General features: G+C 36.3%; 1 protein-coding gene across 1 annotated transcript in view; it reads right to left on the bottom strand.

Moving 5' to 3' along the window:
- Nucleotides 1–226: 226 nt before the first annotated feature.
- Nucleotides 227–21,916, bottom strand: part of LOC107703332 (protein shisa-9B-like) — a 32,551-nt gene continuing 10,861 nt past the window's right edge. The window contains exons 3-4 of the mRNA XM_016505922.1: nucleotides 4,689–4,841; nucleotides 227–1,260 (exon numbers count right to left, since the gene is read on the bottom strand). Of these exons, the coding sequence (XP_016361408.1) occupies nucleotides 863–1,260; nucleotides 4,689–4,841 (551 nt within the window). The 3' untranslated portion in view covers nucleotides 227–862. The remainder of the gene's footprint in view (nucleotides 1,261–4,688; nucleotides 4,842–21,916) is intronic.

Below are 21,916 nucleotides of genomic sequence, written 5' to 3'. Positions count from 1 at the left end.
AGTCTACAGTTGCACTAAAAGATAGGGCCATACAATATGTGAACACATCAGAGAAAAAATGGCGAAACAGAAGGGAAATGTGTATTTAAGAACACTGACAATCAACATTTTCTACTGAAGTATGACAGCCGTAAACAATAGATTTGTTTATATTTTATGCATCTTTGTTATTGAAGAAACACCATGTGCTCACTGAAAAAGCACAAGAGCTCTTAGATAAAGAGTTCTTCTGTTGGAAAGGCACAAGCCCAGTGTTTGTCAGGATATAGCGTGTTACGTTGCTACAGGAGGTTTTTGGTACACACGCTCTGGAAAGTCTCGAGTGTTGAGATGAGAAGAACTTGAGACACGATTGTCCTCACATCATCTTTATCTTCCAGATCGATGTTCTTTGATTATCCGAGGAAGCCTTTGACATTTCTCGTCCATTCTGTTATGTACAAGATTCTGAGAAAGACAGGATAGTGTTTCTTAAGCGACCTTCTCACAAGCTTTCAGGTTGTTGCGAAACATCATCTACAGTAGTACTTTTGATTGCATTGATTGTGTAGGGTTTGAATGTGTCCTCATCACTCTGACGGATGGCCTTGTGACGAACTCATCACTACAGGTCAGATTATTCATTTGTGACGGTATGGACACAGAAAGAGTTCCACATTTTCCTATTCAAGTGTCGCAAATGCACGCCTGTTCCATGCACAGCCACTCAAAGACAAACAGCACACATACAGCCATGCAGATCTCGAGCCAGACCGCTCGGTCAATCCTTCCAGCAGGACAGGATCCTAATCCACACTTCTTCCTCCATCAGGCTTCCTTTATTATCCTCGTTCTCCGATCCACGCATCCACTCAGGCCCCGTTCACACGGTCACCTCAGTCTTGCTGTTGGTGACAAAGTACGGATGTGGCGGCAGGTAGTGCTGGCTGTGGGCGGATGTCAGCTCGTTCACTTGCTCCACGGTGGCGCTGTGCTTCTTGGGGGCGTACGTGTGCCGGTGGCCCAGCGTTTCTGTGGTCTCCCAGCCCTTCAGCATGCCGGGGTTGGCGATGGTGTTCGAGCCAAAAGCTAGCGGGTGGGAGCTGTGGACCTTGGTGCTTTTGGACTTGTGTCCGTTCTGCTTTTGGCAGGGCAGCTCGGGGCTGTAAGGGTTGGTGGGCTCCTGCTCCACACTCACCGAGTGCATGGGAAGAGTGCCTTTCGCTGCCAGGTCGGCTAGGTGCCGTCTGTTAGTGTAGAAGTTTTCGTTTGCTTTTTCAGCTGGAAAAGAGAGATAGAACAGCAAAAGTGAGGAAAATTCAATAACACTTCATTAGTCAGATGCAAAAAACAACCTGATTGCTGATTTGCGTTTTTTTCCCTCCCCTCATAAGTACCAGATAATTACACATTTAATATAGCAGGGGTTATCACTTGTTTTTCCCAAATGAGCTGTTTTTTTTCTCTGAAAATACTTGACAACCATTTCCTCCTACAGACAACTAAAAAACTGGACGTTTCTGTAGAGAAACGGTTCACATTATGCCATTATTTATTGACCACCGTATCATTCTAAGCTAGTTATTTTTCTCATTTTTAAAAGATCTTCACACATACAAAATGTACACTTACTTTCAAAAGTTTGAGGTCTGTAAGAATTTTTTTTTTTAATAAATCAAATATTTTAAGCAATAGTTATTGATCAAAAGTGACAGTGAAAGTCAACACATTTATAATGTTGCAAAAGACTTCTGAAATGCTGTTCTTCTGAACTTTCTATTCATCAAATATTCCTGAAAATAATATATCACGGTTTCAGCAAAAATATTAATCAGCACAACTGTTTTCAGCATTGATACAATAATAATAAGAAATGTTTCTTGAGCAGCAAATCAGCATATTAAAATGATTTCTGAAGGATCATGTGACACTGAAGGCTGGCGTAATGATGCTGAAAATTCAGCTTTCACATTACAGGAATCAATTACATTTTAAAATATATTCAAATAGAAAACATTTTTATTGTAATAATATTTCACAATATTACTGTATCTTGATCAAATAAATGCAGCCTTTGTACATCAGCAGAAAACTTAGAGCATGAGTTTGATACTTTTGGAATTACATGAAGGTGATTAAATAATAATTTAAAAAATAATTGTATTTGTTTCTTTGTTTTCTTTATTTGAACAAAATCAATATATTCATGAATCAAAAATCAATATATATGCTTAAGAGTGCCTCACTTATTTATAAGATGAGCTTTTAAGTTGCCATTGTGAATGGCGACCAAAGTAGACTGTTTGGCACTGTCAACATGCGAATGCTTCTTTTTGCCTAAGGTTTCTATTTGTTTCGAGAAAATGTATTTTTTGAATGCAAATTAGCCTGGATTGCTTCCATCATCAAATGGACAAATGCAGCTTTTTGCTCTACCAAAAGATGGTTTGGGATTGTATCTGTCGGCTGAAACCACTATTTTGAATCTGAAGTTATTGTGCACTTAAAAAAAAACATCTCACAGTCACTTTGCAACTGTTATTAGTGTAAATGTTATTTTTGACAATATGTGTTTACAGGCAACAAATCCAGCCGCATCAACATTGACATTCAAACAGCACCTAACAGCTTCCTTGCAAAAGAGTTGTAAATATTTTCAACCAGTGCTAGTCGATCACTGACAGCGTGAAACACGACTTGCTAAGACCAGACCAGACAACCGAGTATAAACGACTCTAATGTGTTTTCAGACGACGTCACTAATCATTTCTTTTTTGTGGTACAACATAACATCCATGCAATGTTGCTAAAGGAGTATCATCTTCCAACTTAGCCAGGCCTTAATTGGGACTGACTACACTCAGCTTGAAGTCCTCCTCATTTCAGCATGACATTTTAGACTTTTAATGAAATATCCTTCAGTTGACCTTTTTAACAGCCTTGACACCCCAATGAGTCGCAGCAAACCGCACATCTAAAACCTCATACCAGGAGGCCAACCGCAAAATAAGGCAGCCGGACGAGAGAAGAGCCGATCTCTGTCACTGACATCAATACGCTGAGATTAACGCACATCAGAGGAAGGTAGCGCACTGAACTCAGACGCTTCAGCTCCACGACCCATGTGGCTTGTCTCCTGGGCCTCTCTCTTACAAGCTGTCCTTTTTTGTTTTCCCAGTGATCTGTCTGCACAGACAGCACTACAGTGGATTAACAACTGAGCAGTTTCATCCGTGGCTGAAAGCCTCAGAGAATGACTGTCATCACACGTTGCTGTTTCGGCTGGTTGTTTGTCTGCTGTTTGCTAACTGTCATCTCACTGAAGTCTTTTGATAGGCTTCACTCTGATGCCAGACTAATTGATGTGAAGAGTAACAAGTGACTATGTTACTACCCAATGTTACCACTGTAAAACACCACTTAAATAATTAAATTATGAATTAATTAAAATGAAACAATCCTTATAGAATCCTTCTGACATTATTTATTTATTTAAATTATATTATTTATTTATAATTATTCCATTACTGATTACAAACTACTTCACAAAAATTGTAATCTAATAGATTACACATTTTAGGTAGTGTATTCTGAATTATTTTTATTTACTTATAGACTACTTTTGGTCTAACATGTTTATCATATAGTTATGGATAGGAATATTTGTGCCATGTTGATATAAAAAAAGAGAAAATATATTTTGTCCTTTATTATCAACAATATCAGGTGCATTAAACATCAGGATTTTTTTCCAAACTGGGATTTGTTAAGAAACTGCAGGGGGGCTGTGAGTTAATTAAATCATAAAAGCTAATTCATTAAAAATCTAATTCATTAAATAATAAAAAAATGTACATTTATAAAAGCAATACTTGAACACTAAAACTAGAAATACTTTCTTTGCTCGTAACCATTAACCAACATCAGAGAATTTATTGAAATATTCATATCAAATAAAAAACTTCAAGTACACATTTTAGATCAAAATGATGTGACTAGCATGCAATCATGTAATCCATAAAAAGTAACTGCAATCTGATTATAAGAATTGTAAAATGTAATATAATCTAATTACAATCAAATTTTGTATGTATTGATTTATTCATTGATGCATTTATTTTTTAATCTGATTACATAGTCCAGATTACATGTAATCAGTTACTACTCAGCGCTATTGATAGACCGAGGATAGCATTGTTACTGGTGCAGATTCCGAAGCACTTCTGATACTTCAGTGACTGGGAAAGACAAATGAGAGATTTCACCGAAACATTTTTGGTTTACCAACATTATAATTCATAACCCTAAATATACTGTAATACATAATGTCTGATTCTGTGTCTGTTGTTATGCTGGTTTGCAGCTCTCCTGACATCAAAATCTGAATATATAATTTCTTATCAATTAATTAAGCTCAGTGTTTGCAAAAAAATGAAGGACTGTGACCATGCATTAGGAAAACATGCTGTAACTGTGCAAATGCCCCTAAAACATTTAAGTCAAGACCAGACCAACATGAGACCATCTAAGATCCACAACATGGCCTGCCAGTACAACAAAAACATCTCAGGTCAAGACCACATGATTAGGAACTCTAGCAGAAAGTAATCACACTGAAGAGTTTCAAATATTATTTTCTTAATAATGAGCACGATCAACATATATAAACAAAATCCACATACAAGCACATTTAAGCATGGCCGTCTTACCCACAGCCTTGAGCGAAGCGTACTTGTTGAACTCCTTTCCAGGTTGAGATGGTTCATAGGGGTGCGCTACAGGTACTTGTCCAAGGGCAGGATATTGTGTCATAGCCTGCATCATAGATGAGCCAGGTCCCACACTGTTTATTTGAGCACCCTCTAAAGCAAAGAGACAGCAACAGAAACAAACAGACATGAGATGTAAAGTTTTTCCAGAAATGTTTTCATTCTAAAATAAAAGCAATGCTTCCAGAGGCATCATGTACCTACCTACCTTTGTTCATTCATTTATTCATTTAATTGTATTTATTCATTTATTTATTTTAAGTCAAATCAGTGTCAGTCCTGGCTCATCTGGTGCACAAAATGACAAGAAGAAAGGAGAAAAAAATACTCTTCACAACATTGCAGTTTTATATATATATATATATATATTAGAGCAGGAAGTGTTAGTCCGGTAGTACAGAAATAGAAATGAACAACAGAAATAAGAGGTAAATCACAATTTTTTTTTTCATTTTAAAATAAAAGTGATGCTTCTAGTGACGTCATGCAGTCACTGACTTATTTATTTATTTACTCATATATTTGAAAGGCAAATCCAGACCTAATTTAATTACACATATATTTTTGTATGTATATTAAATACATTTTATAAATGAAACAAAATTGCAAGTTTGCAAGTTTGGAGAAACTCAATTGTACAGACAAACTTGTACTGACAATCCGAGTGGGTGATTTCTTTTCTTTTACCTACAATAACCATACAACTTCATTATTAAAAATCCACTTGAGGGGGCACATGCATCTGAATGACTATGACGCTTCTGGGTACTACTTATCTTTTGTGGGCGAGCATTATTCAGGAAGGCTAAACATTGTATCAGAATCTGTTGTTCTACATTAACACCCTCAGAAGTCTTTCTCAGTGCGTTCTCTTTTGTTTAAGCACATAGCAGTTGGGATACCTCCCATCAGAGTCAGCTAAATTGACATTTAACAATATCTTAAACTGCTTGAGGCCTGTTTCATCGACCCATCAACACAACTTGTGAGTTTTCTCTTTGGTGATTCACTCTATCCCCCCAGGAAGCAGATCATTAGTCATGGATTTCTGGAGCTCCAGCCAGGCTCTCCTGTGCTACTAATCGAATCCGTTTGAACTGCTAATGTCAAAACATGTTAATGCCAAAAGCACTGGCAAGCGATGGTCACAATGGAAAATTAATTGTTTTTTCACAAGTTTTCACACTTGATTACAGCAAAGACTTTAATATTGAGGGTCGCAGATGGTGTAAATCGTAAATGCTATTCTAGAGATTGCATTAGTCGACATCTGGCCAGCTGAAGGGGGGCACAGGAGCATGGCAAATTGACTGGCCTTCTGCCGGCTGGCATGAGGGGCCAACCAGATGTTGTGGGTATTTTTTCTAACCACTCTGATGAATCGCATGAGAGCACCGGAGAGCAACTGGGAAACAATAAACCAACATACTAGCTGTAACAGACACCAGTCGACTACTTCTTCCGCTGTGAATTACGCACAAAATGAGTGCTGTATGCGTTTACGATGGAACTGTGCTACAGTGCAATAGTGCAGCCTGATCTTTTTCTGCTCTTCAGATGTGTTTTAGTTGTTGAACTCTCCTTGACCTGTTGTTGTCTTGGAAACCTCTTCTGTTTCTTCTAGCTGGATGGCTGTTTGCTACCGTCTGTATCACAGGACTGAGGGGCTCTTCGCTTAACACACAATTCAGACACTAGTGGGCTAAAGCCAAATACACCAAACAGAAACATTTGTTTTTGTTCTATTTCAGGTTTCTCTCAGACTATGGTACAGTTGACACTTGGCATCCATTGTTTTAGTTTATTTTTTTGGTTTTAGAGGAAAGTCAACAGAGGACTTCACATTTACAATTTCACATTTATAAATACTGCCGTTCAAAAGTTTAAGTTTGGTTAAATGTTTTTTAGAGACGTCTCTCTCATCAAGGCTGGATTTATTTGATCAAAAATACAGTAAAAATGGCAATCAGTTCAATTTGTTGTGTCCATGATGAATAAAAGCCTTAATTTATAAAAGCAATAAGCCCCAAGAAGCCGTGGTTTACAGTGAATTTATAACAGCTAAGGGGAGTTGTTGGGCACGATGCAAAGCGGAGTGCCTAAAACCCCCTTAGCTGTTATAAATTCACTGTAAACCACAGTTTGACGGGCTTATTGCTTTTATAAAACAGTTATTCCATATACGTAGTACAGTTTCACAAAATAAAACCGAGCAAATAAAGTGTAATGATATAAATAAAAACAGTATTCTTCCACCAAACAATGTAGTTCCTCAGAAACGCAACAAAGTGGTTGCCAAGCAACACGCAAACGTAAACAAAGGTGTATGTTTGTAGAGTAATTTACAACAGCTTCGAACATGGCTCAGCCAATCAGAATCAAGGGCCGGAACTATCCATTTTATAATTAATAATCTTACTGACCCCAAACTTTTGAACGGTAAATTCTCTGAAACCAAATGTCTCAGCAAAATTGTACTTTTACACCAGCTTCTTTACACCTAAATGGTGCATATTAATACCTTTTAAGGTAATAATATGTACCTTTATGGTACTATTATGAACCCTTTAGGGGTAAAAAAGTACAAAGGTGTCCATTTGAAAGTAGTACTGCCCAGTGACAAGCTGTTGTATCCCTAAAGGTATCATTTTTTTCTGAGAGTGTAGTGTATTTTGCAGAGGTTTTCATCCAATGCAACTTACATTCTATTCAAGGTATACATTTTATAATTTCATGCATTCCCTGGGAATCAAACCCATGACCTTGGCATTGCTATAATGCTTCCCTGTTTGAGCTACTGCAATGGGATGTGACTCTGTGTCAGATGAGTGTGACAGCTTTTATACGCTGCAAGCACCAAGTTTGAGAGTCCAGTGTAAACACTTTACCTTTCTCAAAAGTAAAACTAAGCAGAAATGAATAGCTTCCTCACAATACTGATGTTTGTGTTAGGTTAGATAAGGGATATCAATGATACTAGTTCTCATTTCAGAGACCTTAGAGGACATGAAAACCTACTGGTTTTAGAAATATACATCACATTAAATATACATTTACATTTAGTCATTTAGCAGACGTACACAGTCTAAGACACTAAAGTGAAAACAGCTGTGGCCGCCTTCTAATTAGCACAGCCAATAGTCTATAGCAGGGCAATTCCTCAAATCGAAACTACAGTTCGCACTTAAACGCAGGAAGGGAGCAATTAAATTACACGCGCTCCTTCTTAGCCGAGGGCAATTATTATAATTACCAGAAAGTGCAATCAAAAATACAAACGCAAACAAAAATATAACGTAGAAATAGGCAGAAAACGAAATATTCCTTCCTAGCAGCAAGTAATAATTCCAACAGCAGATCTATAAACAAGTATTATGCAGGACACTCACGTGCAGCCGTCTGTCTCTTCTGTTGACTAATCGCTTGACAATATTATATAATATTGAATAAATATAGGATGTAACAAAAATTGTCTACAGGAAGTCTATATATCAAATATATAGAGAGAGAAAATTAACCACATTATGTCTACCTGTTCAGTTCATGAACCCGATACTAATATGATTCAGATGTGCTACATAAAAGACTCATTTAATATGTGCAGTATGGTGGTCCAAGACTAAGATTGGGAAACATTGGACTAGATAAGCAGGATCTTTCTGTACCTGAACTATAAGCAACAGTGAGTTGACAGTGAGCTGATCATATGAAGGCAGCCAGAATAAATTTCTTGTGAAATCTAAATTAAATTAGTTAGTTAAGTGTCTTCGATATGTTGCAGAATATATAATGGCATTTCTTTTGTGAACTTATGTTTTTTTTAACAATTCAGACTTTTTCATATAAATTTAGAATTCTTAGAATTTTGCGGAATTCTAACATAATTCTGTTTTTTGTTTCTGCCATGGAATAAAAAATTAAAAAGGTAATTGTGAATTTTTATCTCACAATTCTGATTTTGTTCTCAGAATTTATGGGGAAAAGTTAAAATAGTAAAATATAAACTCAGAATTGCGAGAAAAAAGGCCAAATTGTTAGATCAAATGACGCAATTATTATTATTATTATTTTTATCCCATGGCAGAAACAAGCTTCCACACTATAGTGATAATTAGAAACCGTGTACATCAAATCCTTTTTTAATTCATATAATCAATCATCTACATCATTTGGAAATGTTGCTCATAAAGGAAATTACTGTAAGTATAAAGGAAATAATTTCAGACAATTAGACTAGACAATTTGACAGTTCAGACTCCAGGCTCCCAAACATGAAGATCCCATAAATGCATCAGTTAATATGCTTATAAACCAGGTGTGCAGAATATCTAATTAAATGTGAGGAAATTAATTATCCTGTGATCCATAATCTCTTAGGCAGTAAGATTAATTCCAGTTCTATAATCAAAAGAGGGGATGAAAATAATTCATTATGCAGTGGAACTGTAATAAAGGCAGGGTAAAATGTCCTGTCGCAGAAAATGAAATGCCTGTCCTGGGGTTCTTGAATGATTATTGAGTGTCTCCAGAATCAATCTTTCAAACGCGGAGCTCAACCTAACGCAACCTTATCTTCACACCTAACTTCTGAAATGCTGTTTCTGTGGACTCTGTTCTGAGTTTCTAACTCGATTGTGGCATCCATTGGGTCTGATAGTGCAGCTGTAGGCATGGTGGCAGGTAATGGTTTTTCATACCCACTGACAGTGACAAATTTTCTTTTTGACATGGTCATTAGTCAAACGGAGTATGATACTACCTCCTGGTTATTAGTATTGATGCAAAGAGACACTTGTGGCATCATACAAAACACAATGCTGATTTACAATTGATTCACTTTATTACCATTAACCCTGAGATGCATGCTTCATATTTGGCCTAGGGCTGGGCGATATGCCTAGAAATAGTGTTATTTTTCTCGGTATCATTTGATATCAACATTTATTATAATATTCATTTAATGGGGAAGGAAATGCATTCTGCATGTTTGTTAGGCCTTAAAAATTAATGTAAACAAAACTGAAGAACTGAAGTGACATGTCACTTTGAATAAAAGTGTTTGCTAAATGCATAAATGCTTTTTAATTTAGGGTCCCATCAACTATGTGTTATAGTTTCAGAGAATTCTGCGTTTTATGACTTCTGTGACAAATGGGAACTCACAACCAAGGGCGAACTGGATCCAAATTCATCAGAAAAAAATATATATTTTTAATAAAGAAAAATGCAAAACCACACAAGAAAACTGAACAAAAACAGAATGCAAACAAAGATCAGAACTGAGACCGCCATCTAAATACTAGAAACAACAACCAAGAGTTAAAGTACAAAGAAAAACAAGGGCTATTTATGCAGGGGAAACTAAGGAAACAAGGAATAGCAGAATACAACCAAATAATTAAGATGATTATCAAGTGTCTAATACAATTAATTAATTTTAAAAAAACTTAATAATTGAATCAAACTCTTATGTGTAATGAAAATGTAATGAAATTAGTAGTAGTAGTAGTAGTAGTAATATTTTGATAAGAACATTTAAATATACAATTGTATAGTACAACATAACAGTAACATATTTCTTTTAGTGAAGACCTTTGAAATTCTGCGTGTATCTGATGATTTTATCTGACCAATTTTATTAAATGAAATGGTGAAATTCTGGTGAAGCAGATCTGGAGATGAATCATAACGCACTGGATAGCTGGCCAATCAGAGCACACCTCGCTTTTTCAGACCGATGAGCTTTGTAAAAATCGACGCGTTTCAGAAAGGTGGGGCATAGAGGAGAAACAATAATGTACAGTATGTGGAAAATAATGTGTTTTTTTAACCTTAAACCGCATAAACATTTCATTACACCAAATACACAAAATAATGTTCTTTTTAGCAACATCATATGACCCCTTTAAATATGTGTTTTAGACACAGGAGGGAATTATTTATTTACCACAGTGAATATGTGATGTTAAAAACTGTCTCTAGGATTCTTACATGCTGCATATTGGATAAACACACTGCTAATCAATGCTTGGAAATACATAAATACTAGTGTGAAGAAACAATCATTCCATGCAAAGATGATGTAACTCGCTTCAATCAATATATTTGTCTTCTGGTTTTCAGGAAAAATATGTGAACATTTTTAAAGAAATTTCTTATTTCTACCCAACTCAAAATTTCTTGAATTTATTTTAAGAACGTCTTAATATTTTACTAAAAAAAACAAAACAAAACTGCTGCTAAAAGGGATAGTTCACCAAAAAATATCAATTCTGTCATTATTTTCTCACTCTCATGTCTTTCTAAACTTGTATGACTTCTGTGGAACATAAAAGAGATATTTTCAAGAATGTTGGTTACCAAGCAGTTTTGTTGAGCATTGACCTCACATGAAAAAAAAGACATTTTTCTAAATATCTTCTTTTATGTTCCACAGAAGAAAGAAAGTCAGTTATGTTATGTTTCAGGTGATTGGCTCAAAAATACATTTCGAAACACTCATGACCAAAGCTATCATTTGCCATGAAGATGAATGATAATGTGGATCGCTTCCTCCAGGTAGACCTCCTTGGCTGGTCAGGGGCTAAATAGCAGACAAAGCTGCTTGTATTTGGATAAAAATAGATTTCAAGTGACAAAACTATAAATGCTGGAGCGACAGAAATTGCTGTAATTTGTGAGCAGTTCAGAGAGAGAGAGAGAGAGAAAGCGAGTGGACGTTTATCTGGGAGGAGATGTCAGCTATGCATGAGATGTCACCCAGCTTTGGGTTCTCATCATTTCGCTCTGCCAGAATGCCTGATTGGAATTTAGCCCATTTTTTGAAGAGACCAACTTAATGAATGTGCCAGTTTTAGTTACGTTACATGCACAGTTCGATTCCCTCCTGGACTGTGATTCAGAAACCTTATCTAACGCAGCTAATAAATGACGGAGGCCAGCTTTGGGAGGAAAAAAATGCATGAGACATTTTCGTCAATACCTAATAGAAAAACATGCTTCGGTGCATATAGCAATAAGAGATATATTGCCCCAAGGAGATGTGTTAGTGCTGAATTTTTCATGAAGAAAACAATAATCAATACACCTGCACTTTTCCAATAAATAATACATCTAAAATTACCAAAAACTCTTTAGATCACAGGTTTCTGGACATAATAAATTATTCATCATTTCAGCTGCGCACATAAATTCGGATTCTTAAATAAAGTCATAAGTTTGTTTGTGTTTATAATCAGCATACTTTGTGAATTTATGGCATATTTTAATTCCTTCTTTAATTTTGCATCTGGAATGTACTTGAAGTGCATTACACAGCACACACAGGAGGGTTTGTGTACAGAGAGACCAAAAGTAAAAGTTAAACAACATCAAAATAACTTTTTTTTTTAAACATCCAGCTCCAGTATTTGTGGTATTAAGTTTTAGTTTGAAGGAGCCCACTTAATGCTGTATCTCAATGATAAAAAGAGATAATGAATACAGAAATTGGGCTAATTACAGCCTTATTTCCCACTGGTCAAAAACAGATATCAGTGCCAAGCTAATTACTTTAGAGAGGGGCATGAAATTACATGTTGTGTCTGATGAAACTAACTAACTAACTCTTAACTAAAGGGTGCAGGGTGTGAAGAGAACACATTTGACATATAAGAAATGTCCTCACTGTAGCTATAAGACACAAATAATTTAGATTCTTAGCTCAAACCTTTTTAATGGAGACATTAACTAAATGTTATCAATGATATCAATGGGCTAGTTTGATGAAAAGGGGCTTTTGTGTCCTTTTTTTTTTAATTTCCAGAGCCTATTCATAATGGCATGAAAAGGCAAAATTCTCCTTCACGTGGTTTGTAACTACATGAAGGTGAGTAAGTGATGACTGAATTTTCATTTTTCATTGAACTATCCCTTTAAAGCAGAAGGACACAAAAGTATTCCAGAAAAAAGGAGACCTGCTCAAATGAGTCAAAGTGAGTCAAAAACAGACACAGATAGTCTGCAAGGCCTCATTAAAAATGCAGTAGAGTATTTTGGGATCTAAACACAATAGTGGCATGGGAAGGGCACAGACATTGTCACACAAAGATGACTTTGGAACCGGCCTGAAAAGTGGAACAGAAATAATGGATTTATCATCTGCAGAACATTCCATGAGCCTTTCATATAATAAAGCATGTGGATATCCTGTGTATGTATTGGAAATGTAAAAGGCTGGCTGGTGTCTGTTCTGTGGTTCCTCTAATTTCAGGTGTGTTATGACCTTCAGCCTCTCCTGTTACAGATGACGGGCTAACTGTCAAATGTCTGCCTTAAAATAAACCCACATTTTTTTTCGTTTCTTGCACAGAAACCCTATAGCAAGTGTTACTGGCAGCATCAGCTTTTTTGACTTGTTTTTCAGTACAAATATGTAAAACAGTTATTCATTTTACTTAAGCAAAAACATCTAAGATATTAATATGTGACCATGGACCACAAGGACCATAAAGGTCAATTTTTTGAAACTGAGATTTATACATCACAAGCCGTATAAATAAGCTTTCCATTGATGTATGGTTTGTTAGGATAGGACAATGTTTGGCTGAGATACAAGTATTTGAATATCTGGAATCTGAGGGTGCAAAAAAATCAAAATATTGAGAAAATCACCTTTAAAGTTGTCCAATTGAAGTCCTTAGCAATGCATATTTACTAATCAAAAATTAAGTTTTGATATATTTACGGTAGGAAATGTACAAAATACCTTCATGAAACATGATCTTTTCTTAATATCCTAATGATTTTTGGCATAAAAGAAAAATCGATATTTTTGACCCATACAATGTATTGTTGGCTATTTCTACAAATATACTCGTGCTACTTATGACTGCTTTTGTGCTCCAGGGTCATATATATCTTTCCAACTGTCAAATAGATTTTCTTGTTTTAAGCACCAAAATTTGTTAAATGTATATTTTTATATTAATTTGGCACACTGATAGAGGACAGTCTCAACATTAACCACAGCAAGATTGGAGTCTCTAACTCCAACTCTTTAGCGCCACCACTTGTCCAAATTTTCAATTTCTTTATGCTAATAATTTTTGAACCATAAGGCACAAAATGAAAATTCTTTTTTCTTCTGAATCCTTGGCTCATGCCGAGTCGAATGAACACCAAAATTCATTTTATTACAGCGCCACCTGTTGGTCAAAAATCATAAGCCATTTAATCATATTACTAGTGGTTGTATTTATGATTTTTCAGCCATTTCAATTACAATCATCCTAAAATTGCTTTTATTACTCATTGTCGCATTTGGTCTGATGCTCCATGCCATGCTTAGCTTCTCGTTTTGCCTCTGGAGTGCTTGGCCCCGCAATTGCTGCTTGCAGCTATATTTATATTTTCATGTGAAAACAAGAAAAATTGCTGCTTAAATGGATAGCTCTGCCAAAAATGAAAAGCCATTTACTCACCCACATGTCATTCCAAACCTGTTAGACTTAGTACTTTATTCTGTGAAACACAGAAGAAGATATTTTGAAGAATGTTGGTAGCCAGACAGTTTTGATGACCATTGACTTCCATTGTATGGGCAAAGAAAACACTGAGACATTTCCCAAAATATCTTCTTTTATGTTTCACTTCAGAAGGAAAGCCATACAGGTTTGTAATTTTCTGGCTGCTGAACAGTGAAAACGTGGTTCAATCTTCACCACCACTACATCATAATGAAAGCTTTGTGCACCTACACTGTGTTGTTGGGGCTTTTTTTAAATGCCCTGTAGTCATTTCTGTCATGCATGAATACCCTTTCCATTCCTTGTTTGGTATTTTTTAGCAGCTTAGCATGTGATTCAACAGCAAAATGGCAGTAGAAAACAGGAAAAGCTCTGACTTATTTTGATTTCTTTCTGATCTGCCATTACATGACTCATTACACACTCCACACAATTCCACACGTGGGCAGCCATCTTAAATTTGGAAACCCACGTCTGCATATTCATCTCTCTCCAGGAAATTTGGATGTTGTGCTTTCAGTGGCCCATTGGTTTGATAAGTATGCCACATATGGACATGGACCCTAGTATGCCTCAAAGACTCAATGCATGGATGTGTGGACATTTCACCACACTCTCAAAAATAAAGGTTCTTTATTGGCATCGAAGGTTCCATGAAGAACTTTTAACATCCATGGAACCCTTCCATTATACAAATGGTTCTTTACAGTGAAAAAAAATGTTCTTTAGATTTTTTTTCTAAATGTTCTACACTAAGTAAAAATGGTTCTTTTAAGAACTGTTCACTGAAAGCTTCTTTGGGGAACCAAAAATGCTCCTTCTATGGCACTGTTGCAACCCTTTTATTTTTAATAGTGCACATCATCAGACATTTCATATAATAAACAAAGACCACGTCTTATTTTGTTTTTCATATAACTACGAAAACTTTAGATGACACTATTTCCTAAAGCTTTAGTGTACTCTCTCACTGACTAAGTGAAGAAAGCTTCCCTGCTTTGTGTCTGACAGGCTGACGAGACCTCAAACCCTAGCCTTACAAGTCTCAAGTTGTTTTTATTTCCCTGGTTTTCATCGCCAGTACTGTGCTCTGTTCAGAGAACGACATGCCAGTAAACAGGGTAAATAATAGAGTATTTGGTGAATATCAATAAGACTGTGTGCATATCTTCTGCAGCTCTTTGGTAATCTTGCCTTGTGGCGGCCTAGTAGACATACATGTTTCATCTTCTGGCACTCCTTGAAATTTCAGCCTGTCTTTTGCCTTTTTTCATGGCCCTCTTCAACATTTTGGTGATTTCCAGCAGAACAGTGTCTATTGCAGAGGCCTCGTGGAAATAAACGTAACTTTCTGTTGTGGCTTAGAAGAGGAGTTGACATGTTAAAGTCTCAGGGCACAATTATTGTAAACAATCAGTATTTCCTAAATAATTTTACAAACAAATGTGATTTTCAAATTCAATTTCTGTTGGATTCTGCCTGTACTGTATCATTAGTATGGTACCGCCTCATGTGGTTATTATCCATAAATATTCAATACCCGTCCTTAAATTCAATAAATATTAATGGACAGCGATCGCCACAGCATTACCCATTACCCACCTTCAAATATTCCCATAGTTATTAGTACTACTGTTTGCTCCTCCGCAGCAAATGGCTTCACTTTGTACCGATGCAGCCTTGAGAGACAGACAGACCAGGATTGGAAAAATGGGTAACAGCAGAAACATGTTATTTGATTTTCAATGAGCCACGCCACAGTGGCCAGAGGGCATAACATGGGAATACAAAATGTATGCTACATGAAACTAATGGAGCAATCAAAATACCCTGAAAATACTAAAACAACTGCCTTGTAGATTTAGACAAGAGTTTACAGTTTATTTGTTTACAGATGCTACTTGTTTTGATATTTTGCATCAAATTGCATTGAACATTCAAGTGTGGATTGAGTGTTCAAATGCTTTTGGGGCCACATCATTGACATGTTTCACTAAAAACATTTGAACTCACAGTTAAATAATGTTTTTATTATTATTATTATTATTATTATTATTATTATTATTATTATTAATGAGGATAAAATGCATAATACATTTGTAAATCCAGTGTTTTGTTTGGAGGGAAGGCCATTAAAAGGCATTTTTGTGTATGCTATTTCAGTGAAAACCCCTATGCTTTAAAGGCTGGTTTATAAATCCCCATCTGGCTTATTAAAGAAAAAGTTTACCTAAAAATGACAATTTGCGGAAAATGTACTCACCCCAGGCCATCCAAGATGCAGATGAGTTTGTTTCTTTATCGAAACAGATTTGTGTAAGTGCAGCATTACATCATTGCTCACCAATGGATCCTCTGCACTGAATGGGTGCCGTCAGAATGAGAGTCTGAACAGCTTATAAAAACATCACAATAATTGACAAGTAATCCAGACAACTCCAGTCCATCAGATAACATCTTGTGAAGCAAAAAGCTGCATGTTTGAAACAAATAATCCATAATCCATAATGAGTCTTCCACCGGTGAAAAAGTCAAAGTTTGAAGTTAAAAAGTTTCTTACAAACATGCAGATTTTCACTTAATAAGATGTTAATTGATGGACTGGAGTAGTCTTGATTAGGTGTGGATTATAATTATGTTTTTATCAGATGTTTGTTCTCTCAATCTGATGGCACCCATTTACTGCAGAGGATGCATTGATGAACAAGTGATGTAATGCTAAATTTCTCCAAATCTGTTCTGGTAAAGAAACTAACTCCTCTACATCTTGGATGGTGTCAGGGAGAAAAACAATTGAGGCCTTTTTTGGGAGGGGGTTTGGGTGAACTATATCACATTCACTGTTGTTCTACATATTGACATGGAGCGAAACATTTCCCCATACCATCTCAAGCCAGTTTGCGAGGCAAACTGCTAGGTAAACATTTAGTGAAGCAATGATAAAAGAATGCAGATAGCATAACTAAACATAGGTGGAGCGTGTTTAAGGCTGGGGAAGGCTTAGCCACGGGGTCTTGGGGCAAAAATGCCCCTGCACAAACAAATTAAATCTATTACGTCTGTTGCTAACAAAGTGTAAATGAATAGAAAGTGTCGACTGCGCATTAAATTAAGATTTGCTCATGTTGCACCGTATTTCATTTTAGGCGTTTTTATAGTGTTGTGCATTATAACCAATCACACACGATTTTGTTGAGCTTAGGAATGCAATGGCCAATCAGAGGCGTTCAGATGAGTCACCGCTGAAACTCATCAGCTTTGTTAAATGCGCACACGTTCAATGACTGAATTCGGCGAATTCTCTCATCATAAACAACAAAGCGCAGATGCACGTAAAATGTAAGTAAGGGATTCATTTCGCAGTGTAGACAGCTTCAGTGTTTATAACGATAGTTTTGTTTTTTTTGAGAGTGTGATAGATCAAAGTTAGTGATAATGTGATTTCTGTACATAATGTATTCGCCGTTTGAATAACCGTGGGAAGGAAACGTTATGTAATTATAAATTTCTAATGTTTTAATTAAATTGTAATCACATTAAATACAAATTAAGTCCCATTAAACATATTTTATTAGCCTACATGACACCCGTGTCTGGTTCTCGCCAAAAAAAGACAGGTTTATGTTTGTAGTTAATAGATTTGGTTGCTTTTAGCCTTACCCTGGAGTTGGTTCACCCTCCGCCTATGCAACTAAACAATCTCAACACAATTCCTAATGGTTGTGTTTTTCTGTTTATTTCATAAGGGAGTAAAATGGTTCAGTGTTGTAACCACATTCAACCTGAAAAAGATAGATTGAAAAAAAGTTCAAAATCAGCATACATTAATAAACTCCTCAGTTTATCTGATCTGAACTGCCTCACTCCCTAAATGCTAAACATAGTAATAACCTGATTTTTTTTCTCTCTCTCAGTAAATGCTTCAAACACTCGGTCCAGAAACTCTGGGAGATGAAATGCCCTCCAGACTAAATTCTGCCACTGAAGAATGTAGACCAATAAAAAAAAGTGAAGTGGACCCATTTCTTACAGCGCAGTGTAGACAGCTTCAGTGTTTATAACGATAGTTTTGTTTTTTTTGAGAGTGTGATAGATCAAAGTTAGTGATAATGTGATTTCTGTACATAATGTATTCGCCGTTTGAATAACCGTGGGAAGGAAACGTTATGTAATTATAAATTTCTAATGTTTTAATTAAATTGTAATCACATTAAATACAAATTAAGTCCCATTAAACATATTTTATTAGCCTACATGACACCCGTGTCTGGTTCTCGCCAAAAAAAGACAGGTTTATGTTTGTAGTTAATAGATTTGGTTGCTTTTAGCCTTACCCTGGAGTTGGTTCACCCTCCGCCTATGCAACTAAACAATCTCAACACAATTCCTAATGGTTGTGTTTTTCTGTTTATTTCATAAGGGAGTAAAATGGTTCAGTGTTGTAACCACATTCAACCTGAAAAAGATAGATTGAAAAAAAGTTCAAAATCAGCATACATTAATAAACTCCTCAGTTTATCTGATCTGAACTGCCTCACTCCCTAAATGCTAAACATAGTAATAACCTGATTTTTTTTCTCTCTCTCAGTAAATGCTTCAAACACTCGGTCCAGAAACTCTGGGAGATGAAATGCCCTCCAGACTAAATTCTGCCACTGAAGAATGTAGACCAATAAAAAAAAGTGAAGTGGACCCATTTCTTACAGCGGGGCCATAAAATCCAGATTGGACTGACCCACTTCAGGAGTGTACATCACCACTGGGCTTACATTTTGACTGAGAGGAAGTGGTCTGACAGCCACTCAATGACATGGTTTTTAAGTTGAGAGGAAATACTTCTCCCCCGCTTGACCACCTGCGGTAAAAAGAGGCCACACTACCGTAAGTGCTCCTGTTGCGGTGGGAGGCTTGTGCCATGGACAAGTGATTGGAACAGGAAGTAGCACTCATGTGCCACACAGCCACCTGTCAGTCGTCCTGCACGCCAGGGGGCAGGCATGTTGACACCTTTGCACCTGGAGAAATGCTTGAATAAAAGCACAGCCAGACCGTAATGGACAAAGAGCTCTTATTTGTATTGCTTTATTTAACATCACGTTACTTTAATTGTTTGGAGTCAGTGTAACCGTTGTGAAATTGGGCTCTTTGAAATGACATTTCTTAAGATGCTATTTTTTCTGATGATGCTGTCTTGTTTACAGACAAAGTCTGCATTGATTTAGACTTTGAATGTCCTTCCCTCATTCTAACTCTGCTGTTCAAACACAAAGTGAAGAATGATTTTCATGCTGTTTATGACGGCTCTGCACTTGCATAACAATAACAGCTCTCGTAGGGTGCCATTATGCTACCAGAATACATTTGGACAAGTACTGCAAGCTATAGAACATGTACAAACCAACAATTCACATTTGAAAAACACTGCAAAATATTATGCTTACAACTACAGCTGTTCAATATATGACTATAAATTCTCTCTCTCTCTCTCTCTTCTATATGATTTTTTTTCCTTTACAAACTATTCTCAGCATACAAGCTATTCTCAGAAAAAATATATCATAATTGTAAAGGTTTTGCTAAGATTAATATGACTTAAAAATGTTATATCAGAACTTATTTTCCTCTGAAGTACACTTACAATGTACACTAATTATGTTTTGTAGAATTTAGCTTTTCATGATCACCCTCCCTTTTATCTTTATAAATAAACAGGCTGTTTTTTGCTGCCATGCCTTTAAGAAACGCCTCTTTGCATGTGGAATCATTAGTTACAGTTTGCTGCTCTTTTGCCTGGGATGCAGCTTTGCTAATGGGTCAAATATAGTTTTTAACTTTTCTAATATCTCAATACCAGCTTCTTCCCAAAACCTGCATCACATGATGTGACAGGATCACAAAATAATCTGCACTGATAATACTATTGTCACGTTACGCTGCTGCGGGAAGAACGTAGGAGACACGGAGTAGAATTCACAGTCTTTAAAGACGAAAACAGGATAATCCACAATAGGAGCTGGGCAAACACACATAGAAACAAGTAGACCTGACAAACACAAACTGAACAGACTAGGACTTTTAAACACAGGGCAATCAGCAATCAAAAATAAAAAATGTTGGGAAAAGGTCATTGAATCACTATCCGTCACTATGGGATGTCACATCCCAATTTCTCCATCACTTTGTTTACTAGGCGATATATCCATAATCAATTTAGACAATATAAACAGTCAGTTACTCCTAGTGGCACTAGCTATAGCCAAGAAAAATATCCTCATGAACTGGAAATCAAGAAATTCCATACATATTGCATCCTGGAAAAATCTACTAATTGACTGTATCTCGATGGAAAGTCTATCCAGTTCATCTCATAGTAATACAGTAGAATTACATCCCTTCTGGTCATCTCTCATTACCTTCCAGCAGTCATAAATCTGTTGACCTTCTTTGTCTGAGACCAACCACAATAATTAAATTATTATTATTATTATTATTATGGTTATTATTAATATTGTTGCTAATAACATTTGTTGTCTTTTTTTTCTTCATTTTTAAAGTTATACTACTTATATCTGTTAGGCCTATTTATCTGCTAAGATACTATTTCATTTGTATGCTTCCTCCCCCACCTCTAGACACAATGTCACACGCACGCATGCGCACACACATGCACATGCATGCTCACAGACACATGAATGCATATACAGGAGCTAATCAGAATGGACTTGTAATGTTGGGTATCAGTATATATGTTTGTTAGGTCTTCTGTCATGCTACGTTGTTGAGGGAACACGGAGTCACGAGGAAACGTTTAACAGTCTTTAATCAAGAAACACAGGAGATCATCCACAATGGGAGCTTGAGCCAACACATGTAGAGAACGAGTAGACCTGACAAAGACAAACTGAACAGACTAGGACTTTTAAACACAGGGCAATCAGGGGAACACAGGTGACATCAATGGAACATAATCAAACTAGACGAGGACAGGAACATGACCAAATAAGGAAACACAGGAAGGACTACGGGAGCAAAACAGGTCCAAAAGTCTGACATCTATGGGCCCAAACTGTGATGGCACAGTTTTCAAACTAGCTGAGACATATACACATCTACACATTAAAAACATAAATAAAAAAATAGACATATAAGGTAAATGGGGCATGTAGATAGTGGCCAGGGATGGCTGGTGTTTTGGGGGATGGGGGCTTTGGGCCCTGTTGCCCCAGCACATACAGTTTGTACAGTATAAAAACCATTACGCCTATGGAATGTGCCCATAAAACATGGAAACACAACATGTGTGTGTGTGTGTGTGTGATAACATCGTAAATCTAGCATTTTTCCATTCATTTTTAAATGACATAGAGCTGGTTAACGTGAGTGTATCTAATACAAAGTCTGAGGGAGTGACAGCAAATTTGACAGCTTTTTTTTCTTTTGAACAATGTAATTGCTCTCTCAGTCACAGAAATGCTATCATGGATTGTTTCTTTTGCTTTTGGGGCAAATGAGAACACGATGTGAAAAGGGTCCATACTAATATACTACTATAGTGGCCACGATTTAACTAAAATTATGATGAATTGATCAAATGTGGCCATGAATTAATAAGTCATGGGAACGAATTCTTAATTTGTATCCATGATATATTTTTTTTCCACA

Source organism: Sinocyclocheilus anshuiensis, unplaced genomic scaffold, assembly GCF_001515605.1.
Source record: "Sinocyclocheilus anshuiensis isolate Anshui unplaced genomic scaffold, SAMN03320099.WGS_v1.1 scaffold58, whole genome shotgun sequence".
In the NCBI taxonomy this organism is placed as follows: domain Eukaryota; kingdom Metazoa; phylum Chordata; class Actinopteri; order Cypriniformes; family Cyprinidae; genus Sinocyclocheilus; species Sinocyclocheilus anshuiensis.
The sequence above is the reverse complement of the archived record's forward strand: the minus strand, read 5'-3'. Positions and strand labels throughout refer to the sequence as shown.